Consider the following 14,624-nt stretch of genomic DNA (forward strand, 5'->3'; position numbering starts at 1 on the left):
TAAAAGATTTATTTATTTGAAAGGCCAGAGTGGGGGCTGGCATTGTGGTACAGTGGGTTGGGCTGCTGCCTGCAATGCTGGCATACCATATGAATGCAGGTTCAAGTCCCAGCTACTCCACTTCTGATCCAGCTCCCTACTGATGCCCTTGGGAAAGCAGAAGATGGTCCAAATGCTTGGGCCCCTGCCACTCATGTGGGAGATCCAGATGAAGTGCCTGGCTTTGGCCTGGCCCAGCCCCATCATTGGGGAATGAACCCATAGCTGGAAGATCTCTCTTTCTGTCCCTCTTTCTCCGTAACTCTTTCAAATAAAATAAAAATTAAAAAAAAAAAAAAAAGGGCTGGGGGGTTGGTGCTGTGGCACAGCAGGTAAAGCCACCACCTGTAGCGCCAGTATCCCATATGGGTGCCAGTTCAAGTCCTGGCTGCTCCACTTCCAATCTAGTTCTCTGCTATGGCCTGGGAAAGCAGAAGATAGCCCAAGTCCTTGGGCCTCTGTGCCTACGTGTGGAGGATCCAGAGGAAGCTCCTGGCTCTTGGCTTCAGACTGGCCCAGCTCTGGCTGTTGTGGCCATTTGGGGAGTGAACCAGTGGATGGAAGATCTCTGCATCTCTCTGCGCCTCTCCCTCTCCATAACTCTTTCAAATAAATAAGTAAATCTTTTTGTTTGTTTGTTTGTTTTTTTTTTTGTTTTTTTTTTTTTTTTTTTTTTGACAGGCAGAGTGGACAGTGAGAGAGAGAGACAGAGAGAGAAAGGTCTTCCTTTTGCCGTTGGTTCACCCTCCAATGGCCGCCGCTGCAGCCGGCGCACCGCGCTGATCCTGGCAGGAGCCAGGAGCCAGGTGCTTTTCCTGGTCTCCCATGGGGTGCAGGGCCCAAGCACCTGGGCCATCCTCCACTGCACTCCCTGGCCATAGCAGAGAGCTGGCCTGGAAGAGGGGCAACCGGGACAGAATCCGGCGCCCCAACCGGGACTAGAACCCGGTGTGCCGGCGCCGCAAGGTGGAGGATTAGCCTATTGAGCCACGGCGCCGGCTCTGTTTGTTTGTTTTTAAAGGGCTAGGACAATGGAGAGGGAGCAATCTTTCATCCCCTGGTTCATCTCAAATGGCTGCAGCAGCAGGACTGGGCCAGGGTGAAGCCAGGATCTAGCAACTCCACTTGGGTCTCCCACATGCGTGGCCAGGGCTCAAGTACTTGACCATCCTCTGCCGCCTTCCCTGGAGCATTAGCAGGGAGCTGGGTCAGAAGGACAGCAGGGACTGGAACCAGTGCTCCAGGGTAGGATGTCACAGTTGCGAGCAGCAGCTTAAGCCACTGCACCGGGATGCTGGCTGTGCGTCTGAGGATTTATGCACTTCTGCCCAGTATTCCTGGGACGCGGCTCTTGATCCAAGTGGGAATATGGACTTCTGGCTGACTTTCAAGAAAAACACTGAACTCTGAGTTCACAACTATTTGTGGATTCTCGCATCCCTATTGGAAGGATTTCCATGTTTCCAAAGGGTGGGTCTTTGGACTCTTTGATTTAAAAATAGAAACACATCATATTTAACCAAAAGGAAAACTGCAAGGCACTGCAGGGCCTAACGTGACCCAGTCCCACAGACCAAAGGCAGGAGCAGGGAGGCCTGAGGAAGGCAGATGAGCCTCTGCAAGCCAGAAAAGGAAGCAATCAGGTGGGCTCAGCAGGTGGCCGCCCCCCGCAGGGGCGGGATGGGGTGGGGGAGGTGCAGATGGACCCACCACCCTGTCAGTCCCTTCCGAGCCAAGCAGCAAAGCTCCTTTACCTGGACAGGCTGGGCAGGGGGGCTTTCTGTGAGCAGCACTGGGTACCTCGTGCAGGGACACTATTGGTCCCGGACGAGAGTGAAACAGAACGGTGTGAGTTGAGTCACCACGTGGGGTGGGGTCTCCGTTAGTGGCAGGGCCAGGGCCCTGCACATGGTGAAGGGTGCTGGTCTCTGGGCTCACAGCACTTTCTGGGCTCTAAGGCAGCCCCAGTGTGTGCAGGAGGACGCGCTGCCACTGCTCTCCATGCATGTGATGAGGACTGTCCCCACATGCTAGACGGGGCCTGCCACTGCAGGTGAGGGACCGGGCCCAGGAAGGTGCGGGACTGAGGGCAGAGCAACGCCTGGCGCTGGCGCCCATGGGCACCCTTCCGCGCGCATTCCAAGTCCCGTGGTCTGCTGTTCCGAGGCTGCCCACAGGACGTGAGGGACAAGAACCTTGAGGACCTGGTTAGAGAAAAGGGCGGCAGAGCCAGCACAGAGGCTCTGGGAGAGACAGGCGCACTCTGCTCTGAGCCGTTCATGGGCTGAGGACACGGCTCTGCGGGGATGGGGACATCAAAGCCACCTGTGCCCAGGCCGTGTATCTGTCCGCTTTCCCAGAAAGGCGCAGGACACATTCTTTATCACACAGGAGCACTTGTACAGGAGAAGGCAAAGTTCATTTGAATTTAAAAAATTTTTAAATTTATTTTCATTTTACGGGAAAGGCATATAGACACACAGAGATGAGGGAGGGAGGCAGAGGGAGAGAGAGACACAAAAGACACAGAGAGAGAAAATCTTCCATTCTCTGGTTCATTTCCCAAATGCCCTGCAACAGCTGGGGCTGGGCCAGGTCGAAGCCAGGAGCCCAGAACTCCACCCAGGTCTCCCATGTGGATGACAGGGTCCGAGCACCTGAGCATCACGTGCTGCCTCCCATGGTATACATTAGCAGGAAGCTGGAACTGGACATGGAGCCAGGACTGGAATCTAGGCACTCGGATAAGGGACGCGGGCCTTTCGGGCAAGGTCTTAACTGCTGCACCAAACGCCTACCCCACGCTTCGGTGACAGCGTGACTCCCAAGGTTCATGCCTGCAGGTGACAGCGTGACTCCCAAGGTTCATGCCTGCAGGTGACAGCGTGACTCCCAGGGTTCATGCCTGCAGGTGACAGCGTGACTCCCAGGGTTCATGCCTGCAGGTGACAGCGTGACTCCCAGGGTTCATGCCTGCAGGGATGCTCTCCTGGCTGAGAGCAGCTGGGGCCTGCCCATGCCATCAGCAAGCAGTGCCCTCCACTCGCTCCCGCCACGGGGGCAGGACATGCCTCCCGGCCCTGCCCTCCCCTCCCATCTGGGGTCTGGAACTCCCAGGATGTGGGCAAACAATCGAGGGAAGGGCACCTTGGCTCCTTCAAGATCCAAACCAAAGAAGTATGGGAGCTGGGGCCTGAGGCCTGCCACACAGCCTGTCCATGTCCTCCCCGCTCCCTCCCTCCCTCCTTCCCTCTCCTTGAGGCTGCTACAGTCCCACCTCCCCTCTGCACTGAAACAACACCTTAGTCACCATCCTCAAGGCTGCTTTTCCCCAAGGACTTGCAGCGGCTGGAGGGGGCTGGCACACAGACTCGACCCTGGCTGCACTAACAGCCTGGCTGGGAGCTCCCTCATCCAGTACCTCACCCACCCCTGTACTCAAGTCATGGAGGGAACATGGAGCGGAACCAAGATGTCCCCAACACCCACAGGTGTGTTTTCTGTCTCCCTTGCCAGCAGAGCTAAGCGCCAGGAGACGTGAGATGGACTGTGGGCCAGTTTCGGGGGTGGGGGTGGGGGATTCCGGGCACCCTCAGGACTCCCATGCCGGCGCTCCACTCATTCTCCAAATAAGCAAGTGGAAACAACCACATTTCCTGGAGACGTCCCTCCTTGGCCAGGCCTGCCCTGATGTCAGCCCTCAGAGGCCTTCCGCTTCTTCAAAAGTGCTGCTCTAATTACGGACAAGCCACCCTGAACCTCGAAAAACCAGCCTGCTCTCTCAGGCCTTTGAGAGCTGCTCTGGCCTCCACCCTGGAGCTCGGAGCAGACTTGCGGTGTCAGGCAGCCACAGCCACCCACCCCGCCTCTGTGTCTTCTTCCACATCATGTCTGCGCGGCTCCTCCTGGCTGAGAGCAGCTGGGGCCTGCACGTGCCATTGGCAAGCAGTGCCCTCCACGCGCTCCAGCCACGGGGGCAGGACATGCCTCCCGGCCCTGCCCTCCCCTCCCGCCTCCGTGCGGCCTTCACTCTGCTGTCTCACCCCCCGCCCCACCTGCTCCTGGGCACACAGCACGAGCCCTGTCTCCCTTGCTGCGACACGGTGCAAGGCCAGGCCTTTCTCTCAACAAGCATGCCAGCCTCCGCTCCGTCAGTGCACACTCATCCACGTACAAGGCCCATCAACAATGTGAGGTTCTGACGCTTGACAAAATCATCGCACCCTTGCTCTTGTCTTTAGGGCAGGTGAGGGAGAAGAGGGACACTTCTGACGGGCCCAGGACGTTGCACGCCCAACAGTGAGCTGGGCTAAGGGGGCAGGAAGCGAGCAACGCCAGGCACAGCCTATCCGTCCCTGTGAGCAGTGCCCATGGGCGAGCAGGAGAACGGGTCATTCACGAGGTGACAAGAGCAGACACCAGCGCTCTATTTCCAAACAGCCTCCCTCTTAAAGCCCAGCCCCTCCTACTCTGAGGGGAGCCCACCTACGGGCCACACTTAACTGAAGACGTCTCAAACACAAATGACCCTGTGGTGTTCAGTGCATATGACGGACGAGAACTGGCTGAACGAGCTAGTGGTGAGGCCAGAGCTGTGGCGCTGCGGGTTATACCGCCGTTTGCAGCACCGGCATCCCATATGAGTGCCAGGTCGACTCCTGGCTGCTCCACTTCCAATCCAGTTCCCTGCTAGTGGCCTGGGAAAGCAGCCAAAGATGGCCCATGTGCTGTGCCTTCCACCCACATGGGAGACCTGGAAGAAGCTCCTGGCTTTGGACTGGCCCAGCTCTGGCTATTGCAGCTACTTGGGAGAGTGAAGCAGTAGATGGAAGATCTGTCTCTTCCTTTCTAACTCTGCTTTTCAAATAAATAAATAAATCTTAAAAAAAATAAAGAAAGAAAGAACAGGCGGTACCAGCAGACAGAAAGTGGGGAGGGGGACTGAGGGGGCACTAGGCAGGCACCCACGTCCAGAGGGGCTGCATGTTCACCGCACCGCAGCCAGCAACAAAGGCGGCTCTGGCTGCACCTCAGGGCCACACCCGCCGTTCCTTTGGGTCAGTGGATCCCGAGAAGACAGTCAATTCAGTTTTTTACAGGCCGGGCTCAAACCTCAAGGCCCGCGCTGGCTCTGGGGTCACAGCGCTGAGCAGGGCCGGAAGCACGGAGGGGTGCTCGGGCGTTCTGCACTCAGGAAACCACCACTGCTGTGCGCCAGGGAGCAGGGCGAGCTCCGCAGCGGGGCTGCCCGGGGGAGGAAGCTGAGTGCAGCCGCCCAGGCCACACCACCTTCCTGCTCGCATCACTGCCAGGGTCTCCATCAGAGCAGCCGAGGGCTGGGCTGCGGGCAGCGGCGGGAAGGATGGCTCACGTTTTGCCCCCTGGTCAGTGTCAGAATTGGAGGGTAAGTGACAAAGAGGAACAGACACAAGAATATAACCCAGAGCGATGCAGAACAGTGAGTTGTGGGCCCGAGGTCAGACCCCACGGCTGCCTTGCTTGCAGGCCTTGGACCAAACCTCTTTCTCTCTTTAAGATTTACTTATTTGAAAGGCAGAGCTACAGAGAGGCAGAAGCAGAGAGAGAGAGAGGTCCTCCATCCACTGGTTCGCTTCCCAGATGGCCGCAACGGCTAGCACTGAGCCAATCAGAAGCCAGGAGCCAGGAGCTTCCTTCAGGTCTCCCATGCGGGTGCAGCGGCCCAAGCACTTGCACCATGTTCTACTGCTTTCCCAGGCCATAGCAGAGAGCTGGATTGGAAGTGGAGCAGCTGGGTCTTGAACCTGTGCACATATGGGATGCCAGCACTTAGGTAGTGGCTTTACCTGCTACGCCACAGTTCTGGCCTCCCCACACTTCTTTGTTAAAATTTTTTTTATTTATTTACTTTCATTTTATTCAAAAGGCAGAGAGACACACACAGACAACAACAGATCTTCCATCTGCTTGTTCAGTGCTCAAATGCCCACAACAGTCAGGGCTGGCAGAGACCTAAGTACTTGGGCCATCACCTGCTGCCTCTCAGGGGGCGCATTAATAGCAAGCAGGAGTCAGAAGCAGAGCTGGACTTGAACTCAGGCACCCTAATATGGGATGGGGCATCCCAAGAGGCGTGCTACACTGTGTAAACGCGCACCCTGATAGGGAATGAGGCTGCAGGATGAGCCTGGGCTCCAGATCCACTCAAGCGGCAGTGAGAGCTCACAGCTGGAGACCACTGAGATGCAGCGAGATGAGGCCAACACAGAGGATCCAAAGAAGCACCAGTGCCCGGCAGCTCTTCAAGCTGCGAATGTTCTAGGAGGCTACCTGATAGGGCCACCCAGCACAGAATCCCTAACTCAGATCTGGCAGGTGAACACACAGAAAAGGCACCCAGCCTAGTAGTTAAGGTATCTGTACTCCTCTGCACTGCAGTGCCTGAGTTCATTTCCCAGCTCCGGCTCCTGACTCCAGCTTCCGACCCCTGCAGACCCTGGGCGGCAGCAGGGACAACTCAACCCTTGCCACCCCTGCAGGAGACCTGAATTGCATTCCTGGCCCAGCTTCAGCCACGGCCCAGCCCCAGCCACCGTGGGCATCTAAGGAGTGAACCAGCAGATGGTAGCTTCTAAGAAACAAAACCCAAACAAAACCAGAATACTACTGGGTTCTGGGGTGTGTGTACTACTGGATTCTGAGGCATGCACTACTGGATTCTGGGGTGTGGGGATGGTAAAATGTGCTCACGACCCAGCGTTCCGGACGAACACTGACACCGAACCCCATTGAGGGCTCTCATCCAACTGAGAACTTACCTGCTCTTGGACAGGGGATTTAACCAGCTCTAAGAAACCCTTGCACTGTTACGCGGTGGGGTGGGGAATGGAAACCATGTAAGGGGAAAAGCGCAGCCATGGGGGAATTGGGTTTCAGACACCTCCTACTCCGCCAGCCCTCAGCTCCCTGCCCTCTTACTCTCCACATTGCCTGTGATGGGCTTTGTGGCTTTTCTGTTTTTTTAATCTCTGCTTCTCTGGGTTTATATTTAAGATTCTTCAGAATCAAATAAATGCTAAACACGAAAGTAGGTCAAATTTGGTATAAATTACCACTGAATCATGAGGTTAACTTTTATAAGCAAGATTAGTTTTTAAAAATTCCAACTCCTGTCCAAGTGTGCCTCGGGAATCAGGGCAGGTGGATGGCCCGCACCACTCCCTCCCTCCCACATCATCTGACTCTGCCAGGAGGTCAGGCTGCTCCCGCTGTCAGGAAAACACCAGGACTTTCAGGTGGTATGGGAAAATTTTTACATTAAAAATCTCATGGCTGCTTTTAGTTAGTAACAACCTGGAAATTTTACAGTGTCTCTCCAAATCATGAGGAGAATTATTTCCTATTGTCCACTAAAATACACTAAGCGCGGACTTGTAAACCCCTACCCTTGGCACAGCATGGTATTTGGTGCACTGATGCCAGAATAAGCATTCCAAACACAGATTCAAAATTGTAAAGTAAAGAGGAGGTGCTACTGGACAGAGATACAAAAGTATTTTAAAGCCTTCCTGTGTAACTGTTAAGTCAATCTGAGTGGCTACATAAACTCCCACTTAAAAAATTTTAATATTTTAAAGACAAACATTTTTTATAAAGGTGTAAAAAGAACATCCTCCTATTTATTTATTTGAAAGTCAGCTACACAGAGAGAGGCAGAGAGGCGGCAAGGCGGAGAGGGAGAGGGAGAGGGAGAGGGAGAGGGAGAGGGAGAGAGGGAGAGAGGGAGAGAGGGAGAGAGGGAGAGAGGGAGAGAGAAAGAGGTCTTCCATCCGCTGGTTCACTCCCCAACAGGCCACAACAACCAGAGCTACACAGATCCAAAGCCAGGAGCCAGGAGCTTCTTCCAAGTCTCCCACATGAGTGCAGGGGCCCAAGGACTTGGGCCATCTTCTACTGCTTTCCCAGGCCATAGTAGAGAACTAGATCGGAAGGGGAGCAACCAGGATTTGAACCGGCACCCATATGGGAGGCTGGTACTGGAGGCAGCAGCTTTACCCGCTTCACCACAGCGCCAGCTCCCCTCTTTTTCTTCAGGGCAAAGCTCTTTAAAATAAAATTGTGGGGCTGGCACAGTGACACCGTAGTTTAAGCTGCTGCCTGCAGCATTGGCATCCCACGTGGGCACCAGTTCAAATGACGACTGCCCCACTTCCCACCCAGTTCCCTGCTAACGTGCCTGGGAAACATCAAAGGATGACCCAAGTCCTTGGGCCCCTGCACAAAGGGTGAAGCTCCTGGCTCCTGGCTCTGGTCTGGCCCAGCCCTGGCTGTCACAGCCATTTGGGGAGAGAACCAGTAGATGGAAGACTTCTGTCTCTCCCTCTCTCTCTCTGTAACTTCTCTTTTCACATAAATAAATCATTAATAAAGAGATTTATTTATTTATTTGAAAGGGGGAGAGATAGATAAATGATCTTCCATCTACTGATTCACTCCCCAAATGGCTGTGATGTCTGGCTGTGGGAGCCCGGAACTCCAACTGGGTCTCCCACATTGGTGCAGGGGCCCAAGCCTTCTCCACTGCCTTCCCAGGTGCATTACCAGGGAGCTGGATCAGAAGTGAGCAGCTGGGACTCAAACCAGCACTCCAATACAAGATACTGGTGAACCCACTGTCCCACAACACTGACTAAGGGGGAAATTTTAAAATACTTTTGTTTTGAAACTTTTCTTGTACTTCCCATGAGAAACTCATTTTTTTTTTTTTTGACAGCCAGAGTCAGTGAGAGAGATATAGAGAGAAATGTCTTCCTTCCATTGGTTCACCCCCCAAATGGCCGCTACAGCAGGTGCGCTGCACCGATCCGAAGCCAGGAGCCAGGTGCTTCCTCCTGGTCTCCCATGTGGGTGCAGGGCCCAAAGACTCGGGCCATCCTCCACTGCCTTCCTGGCTACCGCAGAGAGCTGGACTAGAAGAGGAGCAACCGGGACAGAACCGGTGCCCCAACCAGGACTAGAACCTGGGGTGCTGGCGCCGCAAGCGGAGGATTAGCCTAGTGAGCCGCGGTGCCGGCCAAGAAACTCATTTTTTAAAAATAGGAGATGGCTTGCCTAGTAAGGGACCCATGAACTTTCTGGGGCCAGGTTCCTACAGGTGCGTCCAGGCCATGCTGCCCTGCCAGAAAGCACACTCCTCGGCACATTGTCAGTGACCAGCAAGGTCACCTGAACCTGAGGGCAGGCAGCACAGAGCAGCCAATGCCTGACTGGCAAGACTGAGCAGGGGACCACCGGTCACAAGGAGCCAAGCATCGACCAACACTCCCACACGGGCACAGGGCCCGGCAAACACTGACTGTGACACTTCCCAGAAAAGAAGCCTCCTCAGTTCCTAAGGGAGTTCCCCACCTGCTAGTTTACAAAATGCAATTGCTTTCTTCTAGTGACCACCTTCAAGTTCAAACTGCAACACTTTGTTCCCCAAATGGATACTGTTGCAGGAACTGAGTAAACAAAGATTATCAACTGATTTTTAGTAACAGTAACTATGCTGCAAAAAATACAACTGGAAGCATTTTTAGAAACGTGCCCCGTTAAGATGACAAAGTGCCCTTTCGTCTTCCTGTGGAAGCAGAGCCACAAAGGCTTTCAACAGCTGCTTCACGCCCCTGGCCACGACCACCTCCTCTCACTCCACCACGACTGTGTTTAGAAGGTCTGTGGCAGCCATGGTATTCCAAGGGCACTGGGTCTGAAAGGCGGCACCGAAAGTCTATTGATAATTTAAAGGGACATGTAAACACCTCTAAGTTGTCGCATTCATAGCCGGTTCTCACCTACAGTTTTGGAGGCGTCTGTTGGCTCGCCCTCACGTGGGCCTTGCCGCAGTTACAGAGCTGCATAGAACCCGGCCTGCTGGCTCTGACTGCCCATTACGCCCTCTCCACCTGACCACCTTGGCTCAGAGCTGCGGCCCCCTCACACCGGCGGCACATTTCTTCCAGCCTCCGTGCTGGGGACCCATGCTGCATTAAACACGGCTCGTGCTGGCTGGAGCCCCACACCTCTTCCACAGAGAACCCTGGCGTCCCATCAGACCCCTTCCTACGTCTCCCTCAGGCACTGAGCAAACGTGCACTTGGTGTTCACACTGCTTGGCCTTTCTTTAATGAGCAGTGTAAGACATCTGGGTCCCAAATAAACTTGAATCACCCTGCCACCCCGCTCCTATCAGAGGTCGTGTGACAAAGAATGCTATGCAGGGAAGGAGGTCAGACCCTGGAGTTAACTAAGGCACTCACAACTATTTGCTAAATCAAATTCAGTGCTTGAACTTAGCCAGAAACAGACCCAGAACTTCCAGCATCATTCTGCTGATCAGCATTTTACTTTACATTACTTTACACAGCATAAGCAGAACCAGTTTCAATGCCAAGTTCACACCCCAGCCATGCTTTCTGCAAACAAGGAATTGAGGTGTCAAAACCACAAGGCTGGGCTGGCGCTGTGGCATAGTGGGTAAAGCTGCTGCCTGCAGCACCAGCATCCGATATGGGCACTGGTTCGTTTCCCAGCTGCTCTACTTTGGATCCAGCTCTCTGCTGTGGCCTGGGAAAGCAGTAGAAGATGGCCAAGTCCTTGGGCCCCTGTACCCGCATGGGAGACCCAGAAGAAGCTCCTGGCTCCTGGCTTCAGATTGGCTCAGCTCCAGCCATTGTGGCCATCTGGGGAGTGAACCAGTGGATGGAGGACCCCTCTTTCTGCCTCTCTTCTCTCTGTGTAACTCTGACTTTCAAATAAATAAATAAATCTTTATTAAAACACACACACACACACACACACACAAGGCCTTTGCGGTTCTTTCCAAAGTCGATGGGATGAGGTGTAGAGATGGAGGAACCACTAAGTAAAGACACTGCCCAGGAAGCTGCCACTCGCATCCCGGTGGTCGCGGTGTCACCACGCGAGTGGCCCCTCTGGCCTACTTCAGCAGAGCACAGACATGCACCGCCCTGACCTCAGAGTCCTGAAGACTCCATGCTGCCTCTGTCTTCTTGCGACTGCCGCAGAGGGGCTCTGCATCACCTGATCTAAACGTGTCCCAGGCTGTCACACAAAGTGTGGCTCGTAGGTACCCAGAGGCACAGTCTTCCGGGTCATCAGCACACCCAGTAGTGACAGCACCATCCTTCCTGGTTTCCGATTCCTCAAATCTCCTAACATCCAGGAATCTTCTTCCACCAGGCCAGAAGCATGCTGTTGCTAAGCAACTTGGACAGCCACATCTAAAGATACTCTCCACACTGTGCGTGGGTGTGGTTAAAACAAACATGGTGACAAAGTCTCTTCAAGTTACAACTAGGAGAGGCTAAAGATAGGACACACACGGACAAAATGGGGTGTGTGTGAGAATGCGTGTGTATATATATCTATCCTGGCATACCGACACCAGGCCACGCCTTCCCTGTGTTACAGCTTTTAACTACCTCCACAGAAGGAAGCTCGCGGAGACCAAACTCCAGCACACCAAGGCAATGGAGAAGCAGCCCGTGCACGCCCCATTCTCTAGGGGCCACCTGCCACTGCTCCCGATGGGCACAAAACCCTGGAAGAGGGGGTGAAGACCGACGTTAGGTGCCTGTTTGGAGGAGGAAGCTGCCCGAGTTTCCTCTAATGTCTAAGCTTACAGCGATTCATTGATGTGTGTGTGTGTGTGTGTGTGTGTGTGACCTGTCTGATTCTGCTCCAGATTCCTTTTAATTCAACAGTGTTCAGCACACACACTCCACCCCTCAACCTCTGGCAGCCAGCATTTTGGCCAGAGAACTTTTAACACTTCCTTGGCCAGCAGCGTTCCGTGAACGGAGTCCTTCTACTGACGACCTTTGGAGTCACAAAACCTCCCCTTGGTCAGTTAAGCATTAACCAGGGGTTTTATGCCTTCAGGGCTTTGGTAAAACGCCTGAACCCCAATGTCCCCCGAGTTCTGACAAGCGGATGAACCATCACCCCAGACATCACAGTGGGCCACTCGGTCGGGTTGCTATCCCTTCTCTTTCAGGACAATCCGGTGACACACAGCCTCTGGCTCAGGGACTGGGCAGGGGAAAACGCGTGCAGGAAGCAGTCGCCGTTCATGGCCGACCAGCTCTGTCTGATGTCCAAGCTGGGCACAGGAATGTTTGGGGGTGGTGGTTCTGAGGCCACAGCCTCCTCCCATAACTCTCACGGGGGACAGAGAGGCTACACATTCCCTCACTGCTTGGGATGTGGCCAATTCGAAGGGCGAAGTCAGCGCTGGCCGCAGGATCTGCGAGAGACCAGATACCCAGGGTCTTGATAGCACAAGGTTTGCCTGAGCAGGTAAGATGCGGAGGCGGCTAAGCCTGAGCCCCTGGCTTTCAGGAGCTCACGGGGGTGCAACAAGTAACAAACCGAGCAAGCACCGGGGCATGGCGCTGAACTCGCGGGAGGCCGGACCCACCACGTCCCCCCGCGGGCACTGATGGGCAAGGGCCTCACAGCTTCACATTCTCCCAACAACTCGTGTCGGGGTCCGCACGGAAGCGGACCCCGGGCCAAGGGCTCCACCCCCTTCCAGCGCCGACAACGCGACTCCTCCGGGCTGGCCCGAACTCCCGCCGTCGCCGAGCGGATCCGGGGCGGGCAGAGGCTGCGCAGGACCCTCCTCGGCGAGGGGCGCTCGTTCCCGGAGAGCGCGGCCTCCTCGGCCGGGGGCCCGCTCGGGCGGCCACCCTCCCCCGGCCTCCCCGCCCACCCGCGCCCGCCGCCCCAGCGAGCCGCCTCACCTCGGGCGGGAGCCGGCGGCAGCTGAGGGTGTCTCGGGGCTCAGCACATCCTGGGAGCGCAGGGAGCCGCGAAGTAGGACCGCGCGGGTCCCGCAACGAGTTATGTAACCGGCAGGGGCCGCAACCGGGACGGAGGCGGCGGCCCGCGGCACTTCCGCCCCCCGCACCGGGCCGGCGCGCAGCCCGGAAGCCCATTGGCCACCGCCCCCACGTGGCTGCTCCCTCCCTGAGGCCGCCACCGCCATCTTTGGAACGGGCAAGCCTAGCAAAGCCGGGCCGGGGTCGCGTCTGCGGGTGGACGGGTCAGGGTGCTGGAAGGAGGCCGAGTCGGGCTCCCGCCCGCGATCTCGGCGAGCCTGGCGTGCGTGGACGCCGGGGGCGCGGGTCCCGGGCCGGGGTCCGCCTCACGCGCACGCCGACGCAGGCCACTCCCAGCCCGGCAGCCCTGGGCGGACGCCGGCTCGGCTCCCACGCCGGCCCCGGCGTCGACGCTCGGTGGCCGCGACGGAACCGGAGCTGCCCGGGCTGGCCCGCGGCCTCGCCCCGCGACCGCGCCGTGCAGCCCCGTCCCGGTCCCTCCGGCCGACAGGCAGCGGGGGCAGCGGCACCCTCCCGGCCGGCGGTTCCAGGCGCCAGCGCCTCGCCGGGTTTGTTTGGAGGAAACACTTTCCAGGAGAAATGCGTTGTTTGCTTTCCTATAACCGAAGGATGGACTAAGCAGCAGCTGCGACGGCCCGGGCTGGAATGGCTAACCTAAAAGGACCTGATTACACCAAGAGAAGAAATCTTAGCACAGATTAAAACAGTTCTGTATCCCAAATAAAACGGTACTCTAGGAACGTTCACAGCGTATTCCTTGGATATTTGGCAAGGAAGCAGTGCCACGCAGACTTGAGGTTTTCCAGATAATTGGTGTAAACAGGCCAACAGGAAGAAGCTCTTGCTGACCGAGTGGTATGACGTCTAGCGGCTACGGAATTCTTGACTTAGGTAAAGCAGCCCCTGCTGATTGCTTGTTGTGGTCGTTTCTGTAAGTGCCTCTTACAGAAGCCTGGGAAATCACTTGGCCAAGACGAAGATCACTGTGATACTATTCACAGCTCTCTGGAATCGCCAAGTTCAAGTAGCACAGACATGCTACCGTAAGCAAAGCAGGTGGGAGGCCGTGTGTTCTGAGCACAAATATCGTGTATCATGGGTAAAATGATTTATCACTGAAGCTGTTACAAAACAACAGATTAGAAAAAGCCACACAAACTAGGTAAAAGGAGAATGAAGGTGGGCCACTACACAGGGTGGTGGGTGTGTAAAATGCATGCTGTGAAGTCCTGTGCACTCCCTAGAGACTGGCTGCAAACTCAACTCCAGGCTTTCCGGGATCTAATTAGAAGAGAACTGGTTCCAAGATTCCAGTGAGTGGGGCTGGCATTTACCTAGCAATGAAGACAGCTGCATCCCATACCGGAGAACTGGACTCCATTTCCTGCTAATGCAGACCCTGGAAGGCAGAGGTGATGGCTCAAGCAGTTGAGTTCCTGTGACCGGGAGGGAGACCCGGGCTGTGTTCCCAGCGCTGGCTTCTGCCAAGCCCCAGCAGCTGAGAGCATCTGAGGAGTGAAGCAGCAGATGGGAGCCCTCCCTCTCCTTCTCTTTCTGCCTCTCAGATTAAGAAGGGATTCCAACAGGAGGGGCGCTGTGGCACAGCAGACACCTACATGCCACACAGGAGCGCCCATTCGACTCCGGGCTGTGTTGCTGAGCCAGCTTCCTGCTGATGTGCCTGGAAAGGAGCAGATG

At 55.7% G+C, this 14,624-nt stretch overlaps 2 protein-coding genes across 6 annotated transcripts in view; one reads left to right on the plus strand and one right to left on the minus strand.

The window, feature by feature from the left end:
* Nucleotides 1–14,624, minus strand: part of NAA60 (N-alpha-acetyltransferase 60, NatF catalytic subunit) — a 47,614-nt gene that overhangs the window by 8,823 nt on the left and 24,167 nt on the right. The window contains exon 1 of one of the 5 annotated variants that reach the window (XM_051836269.2): nt 12,828–12,971. The exons of 3 other annotated variants lie outside the window; for them this stretch is intronic. The gene's annotated coding sequence lies outside the window, so the exon portion shown is untranslated. Of the gene's footprint in view, nt 1–12,827; nt 12,972–14,624 lie in introns of those variants that run through there. One more of the 5 variants, XM_051836271.2, reaches the window with a different exon arrangement.
* ZNF597 (zinc finger protein 597) overlaps nt 13,784–14,624 on the plus strand; it is a 14,196-nt gene continuing 13,355 nt past the window's right edge. Inside the window, exon 1 of the mRNA XM_070063899.1 lies at nt 13,784–13,817. Coding sequence (XP_069920000.1) covers nt 13,784–13,817 — 34 coding nt within the window. The remainder of the gene's footprint in view (nt 13,818–14,624) is intronic.

The sequence above is a fragment of the Oryctolagus cuniculus genome, chromosome 19 (assembly GCF_964237555.1).
Source record: "Oryctolagus cuniculus chromosome 19, mOryCun1.1, whole genome shotgun sequence".
NCBI classification, from domain to species: domain Eukaryota; kingdom Metazoa; phylum Chordata; class Mammalia; order Lagomorpha; family Leporidae; genus Oryctolagus; species Oryctolagus cuniculus.